The sequence below is a fragment of the Ochlerotatus camptorhynchus genome, unplaced genomic scaffold (genome assembly GCF_037179485.1).
Source record: "Ochlerotatus camptorhynchus isolate MF236.1 unplaced genomic scaffold, CSIRO-AGI_Acam_v1.1 ptg000015l, whole genome shotgun sequence".
Lineage (NCBI taxonomy): Eukaryota > Metazoa > Arthropoda > Insecta > Diptera > Culicidae > Ochlerotatus > Ochlerotatus camptorhynchus.
In genome coordinates this window covers 1,388,037-1,394,036 of record NW_027040507.1, presented here as the reverse complement: position 1 = coordinate 1,394,036, position 6,000 = coordinate 1,388,037, and the positions used below count along the sequence as shown (strand labels likewise).

The 6,000-nt window shown below is 38.5% G+C and overlaps 1 protein-coding gene across 1 annotated transcript in view; it reads right to left on the bottom strand.

Moving 5' to 3' along the window:
* Positions 1 to 2,089: 2,089 nt before the first annotated feature.
* Positions 2,090 to 6,000, bottom strand: part of LOC135702002 (zwei Ig domain protein zig-8-like) — a 213,237-nt gene continuing 209,326 nt past the window's right edge. The window contains exon 8 of the mRNA XM_065222952.1: positions 2,090 to 2,466. Within this exon, the coding sequence (XP_065079024.1) occupies positions 2,363 to 2,466 (104 nt within the window). The 3' untranslated portion in view covers positions 2,090 to 2,362. The remainder of the gene's footprint in view (positions 2,467 to 6,000) is intronic.

The window sequence follows — 6,000 nt, the reverse complement described above, 5'->3', positions numbered from 1 at the left end:
GTCCATGGCGACACAGTCGAACTTTGTGAGCAGATTCGTATACAGCTTTCGGGACCGCTGCTTTGCCGACGTGTTTTGTTTGTAATCTCGGTTCGCCACCTTCACCTTCTTAAACGTCGACAACCCGGCTCGTTTCTTGGCCCACAGACACTTGTAGACATTGAGCTTGCCAGTGACGTTCCGGATGGAGAGGTTAGGATTCTGCTTACATTTCACCGCCACCTTCTTCGTCGTCGCTGCCACGTCCGGATTACGATCCCTGCCTCCTCCAGGCTTCCTAGCGGTTGACAGAAGCTCCCCGAACACTTTTAAAACGTTTGTTACGGTCGATTTGGCCACATCCAGCAATTTTGCCAACTTGGCGTGTGAGAGCGTCGGATTATCTTGCTGCGCGAGCAAATTTTGACACGCTGCTCCTCTTGCTTGGACGTCATTTTGAAAACTGGAGAGCAAACAGTGAAAACTCATCATAGCAACCATTGTATATACACACAACTTCCAAAAGCAGCATTTCTGGGTTTTTTTATGCATTTTTAACAGAAATACGCCAATTTGCAGTTGACCAATTTTTGCGTGTTCCAGACTTTACGACCAATTGCTGTGCGGAAAATCTGTGTGCGTTATTATCGACGATGAATCATACGTTAAATTTGATGACAACGCTCTTCCTGGTGATCAGTACTACAGCGTTCGTGATGGCAGAAGTGTTGACGACGCGGGTAAGTCGATTTTTACCGAAAAATTCGGTAAAAAGGCTATGTTTTGGTAAGCCATTTGTAAGTGTGGTATGCTTTCCAAACCGTTTGTGACAACGGATACAATGGCAACCGATGGTTACGTGCGTGAGTGTTTAAACAAGCGTCTGTAACCCATGATCTGACCAAAGCATAATTGCGGAAACATGTAAAGGCAGCGGATTCCGTTACAAAGTTGGCGAAAGACTGGGAAAAAGTATCCAAAATTTGTTGGAAAGGCATCTGTGTGTGAGATCAAAAATCCGCTCCTTGGCTTACGACTGATCGGATCTCGGATTTTCTACGTTAAACTGTTAGAAAATAAAAATCGAATTTGATTTAAACAGAGTTACGTTATCGTTTTTTTTTTAAATCGTGCGTAGAAATTCTGGGAAACCCTTTGTACTGAACTACTGTTCCAATTTGGTTTCATTTCGATAACTATGGCCGATTTACCAATCAGTCTAAAGTGTCGCAATAATTATCGACTCATAGTTTCCATTGGTATATTTAACTCCAGATTTCTTGTAAATACAAAACCAGGACAGTTACAAACCATGATCTTTTAAGTTGACTTCAAGTGTCATCAGATCCATGGTTGTATGGCCCAAAAAATATGAGAAACCATTATCGGAAATGATTTTGTTAACCTTTCAGTACTCGCGCCGTTGTACAAAGCACACAAGTAAAAAAAATCCTACTCACTGTGAAACTAAACATGTTTGATGAATTTTACTTGAAGAATATCAGGTTTCAATATGTGCCCTCTAGGCGAAAATAACATACTGTTGTATTCACAGAAGTTGGCTCAAAATGTCTCTGTTCGACATTATAAAAAAGGCTCATGAAAAATGCAAACTGTTAAACTGTTTAAAATTAACACTTATTTTTTTTTTAATTGTAGAAATTTTGGTCATATATATGAACTTTTTGCGAATTAAAAATTGCACGATACATTTGCTCAGAAAACAGCAAAAGTTCCAACGATTTTCCAATGGATTAGAGCACTACCGTGATCAACGCCACTGTTAAGTGCAACTTAATCTCCACCACCGTCCCACCATACACACCAGTCGCCCCTTTTTCAGTTTCATTCAATGGATCCACATTATCTACCTAACTCGTTCATACCCACTGACTTAATTAATTTCAACTATACCTGGTGATTGTGATAATTAAATTATCGTTTCCATTGTTCGAGATACTTCCGACACAGCCATCCATGCGCACACATCCCTAGCAGCACACTTGACACTGAACAATAAAATTATTGTGGATACTTTTGTGCAACTTATTCCAGTCACAATCAAGTTGCAGCAACTAATTTCGATGCAAGTGTGCTGTTTGGGATACTCAAGCAAACATCGCACATTCAGTATCTTTAATTCCCACCGTCCCCCACTTGTTCCCTGGCAGCTGCACTCTAAACGTCACGTCGTCCCGTCGACTCTAGATTTAATCGATGTTACTCCAGGATCTCATTGAAGCATAACGGAAGGGGGGTCCCATTATATGTGCCGATGTGCCACTTGTATTGTTCCGGTTTTGTCGCACTCGAAATCGATTTTCCTTTCCGGTTGGATGCTGCTGGTGCTGCTCTCGGCTGACTGTAGCGACGATCACCTCCTTCATCGGCCACCCAGCAGCAGCGTGATGATTACAAAGACGAACACGTGCAGTGGGTCACCTATCCTCAGCTGGCCGCCGTGTTGCATCGGCTCCGGATGTTCACCTGTGGGCGGGGAAGGGAGACAAATTGAAAACAGAAAAGCAATCAGGATTAGCGATAGGAAAACAGTGATCCAATATCGAGGGGATTACACATTGGCTACCGGGTAAAGGCTGTGACAAGGGATAGATTGAGGGGAACTGTTGGTAAGCCCGGTACCCCATCACCTCAGCGAGAAGACCGTTTTTGTACAATTAAATAAGCACGGGTCATTATTCTTTTTATTACTCTGTGAAGGGATTAAGCATTGATAGTAACAAATAAATTAATGAAAGTTCCGCGTTATTATCGTTGGATATTGTGTAAACCATATCATTATTAATATTGACGCACCCCTTGGTTAAAGAAAAAAGGATGATGCATGTGCCAGAAAGAACACGTGAATACCTATTCGGATATGGGAATCGCTTTTGGAGTGTTTACATCTGTGCGGATTTGCTAGCGCTCATGCTGGCAGACGCTGATGCCCTGTTTACATTATGTTGGCTACTTTTTGCACAGTGGTAGTATACTAGCGCTAGCAAATCCGCTCAGTTGTAAACACCACATTTACCACATTTTGCGCGCCTCGTAAAGCAGTACAGATTTATCTGTAATCTTACAGATTTTTCTCAATAATTTGATACAGATACCTATATGTGTATAAAGATTACAGATTTTATGAAAATATACAGATTTGACATATTTTTGCAATGAGTGGAACATATTTTTCTAGTTTCATTGTATAACAGCAAAAAAGGTTATCTTCCATTTAATTCCACTTAATTAATTTTGGTATCCATGACAGATACGTGTTTCGACTACAATGTGCAGTCTTCATCAGGGTCATTATGGTTAAATAAACTGTTATAGAACTTATGTGATGCTTGGGCTGTTTCAGAGCTATCTCTCTTTCACTGCTCTCGCAAAACACGATACGCTCTATCACGGTGCAACCCTAATCGATCAAAGTGGACCATACTCTTCGGAAGCCTCATCGATCGGATTTCTTTTATTTTTATGAGCATGATAAATACCGAATGCCAGATCAGCGTGGATCTGTTTTCCGAACGAATCCAAAAGCTCGCGCTACTTCGTTAATGCGAGTGCGGACGAACTGCTTGCTTGGTACTTTTAAGCAAGAGGAGCTTCAAAGCGAAGGAACTATTTATTATTATGATTTTTTAAAATATATACTTTTCGTTATAATTAGACTACACATTATTCCTACAGTAGGCTCAAGCAACCACAAGCTGATCCGATATCCTTTTAAATTACCAAATGCTTAAATCAAACTGCAATCTGATTTGATTAGAAAAGTTTAAGAAAATGAAAGATCAAGCATTAAGGTAAAAGTGGATCGGATTGGAATGACTCACTTCATGGATTTTTTACAAAATAACGCAGCGCTCAATCGAAAAAATAAAAAGCAATTTTTACAAGATTGATTTATTGTTTAAATTTTCTGAAAACCATTTTCTAAGATTCATTTTAGGACCACAATCATAGTGGTCGCTAACTTTGCTCATCAATTACACAAGTATTTCGTATGGAAGGTCATATTTTACTCCCTTAGATCGTTTCAAAATATTGTTAGGAACATTTCCTCCGTCAGGGGTTGAAACAGTTGACGTTTTTTACTACTCTCGCTTCGTTGTCGTGTGCGACAGTCTGTTTTTATTCGTACACTCATACTCCACCGTCGTCTCTCTCACACAACACAACCGGTAAAATAACATTCGAGCAAAAAGAAAATTATCAAATAACTATCATAGGACATGAGTGATTTCGTTCTAATTCCTCAATTTGATGTAAATTAAACCATTTCTGATCAGAAATGTTATTTCTATGACATCATTGCTTGTTATTTTCAGAACTCACACAAGTACAACATCAGCAGCTCTTAAGGTGTATTCAGACTTGAGCGAGAGCGAGAGTAGCGGAGCGGACTTCGGGTATTCGAGTGCGTTCGGCTCTCTGAAGATGGCTTGATTGCTACCACGCCACAGCGGGCTTCAAAAAATACGTTCCCGACGATATTTTTCTAGCTCCGCTTGGCGGAAATTCTTGCTCTCTCACTATCTCTGCATAGCATCGGCCGAAGAGAACGAGAATTGACAACATAACAAAATAGGTAGGTACTGCATGACTGCCGGAGTTAGTCGATATCCCTTTTCTTTCATTGCACGCGCAGCTCAGCTGCGGTGCTATTTAGATGGAGGAGTGAGCAGCTTAGCTACTTCTGCATGCTACTATGAAGAGGCTAGCATCCGTGTCTATTATGTTGTAAGAACCAGTGTTACGAATGGGCAAAGGGGAGCACGGGCCACTCGCCGGCTCTTATCATTTCTGTACACTTCAAAAGACGATCTTAGAAATTTAGGAAATAAATACAAACATTAGCAAAGTCCTGCAAATTTCAAAGAACTTCGTGAACTTCAGAAACATTTAATAACATTCACAATACAACACTAAATTTCTTAACAAATTTCGGAAGTTCTGCTTATATCTTACAATTCGACAAGCTTCTCAAAGGTTTTGCATCTTTGAAAATTATTGAGTATTTATGATGTTTGCTGAATTAAAAAAAAAAGTTTCAAAACACATGTGAAATACACAAAATTAAAGTGAATTGTTTTGAACTCTTCTGAGGCTTACAAGAATGTTTTGAAGTCCACAGATGTAATTATTCCAAAGACCTTCAATTCATTCATAAGCACTCTTCTGGTGGATAAGTAATTATTCTGAAGATCTCATATTGTTCAATAGCTCAAATCATTCCTCTAAGATATTCTTGCAAGAAAGTCGGTAGATCAAGAATAATAATAATAATAATAATAATAATCTGTAGGGAGGCCACCCAACCGGCAATACCGGAGAACCGAAAAGTAACCGGTAAATAGCCGGAAAAATGAATACAATCTAAAAATATTTTGGTACATAGTTTGGTTGAGTTCTGTTAATGTGTTGACTTAATATTCTATTTCCTGTTCTGTATTTGATCAACTTATGGTCTTTGGAATAATTCCTGATCACCGGATTTTCTAACAAAATTGATTTGATTTTTTGAATATCACTAGTTTACAGAAAACTAGAACTATAAAAATGAAATTTCACTTTAAAAAAAAGTGTTAACTAAGTATTTTTTAATGAACCCACCGTTTTACTGAAACTGATTTAATTGCCTTTAAGTTCAACAATTTTCCTTATATTTTATAAAGTTTATAAACGCTCACGGAACTTTTCCTTAAATCACTTATTTTCCCTGGAAATCCTGGACATCCCAGAATTTTTCTATGCTTACCTTAACTTCTCTAAAATGTTCAAATGTTCCGATAAATTTTCTAGAATATATATTTATAATTCCCTGAAGCTTGTAAAGTTTTCGGATCAATCATAGAATTATCGGAATATCCCATAATTCTATGGAACTCCTTGCAAGTCGCTGCGAATTTCCTTAAGTTAATGTGATTTTTCTGATGTTATCTGATCGTTCTTGAAGTACTCGAAACTTCATTGAATCAATCTAAAAATAAATAAATAAATATCTTAGAAGTT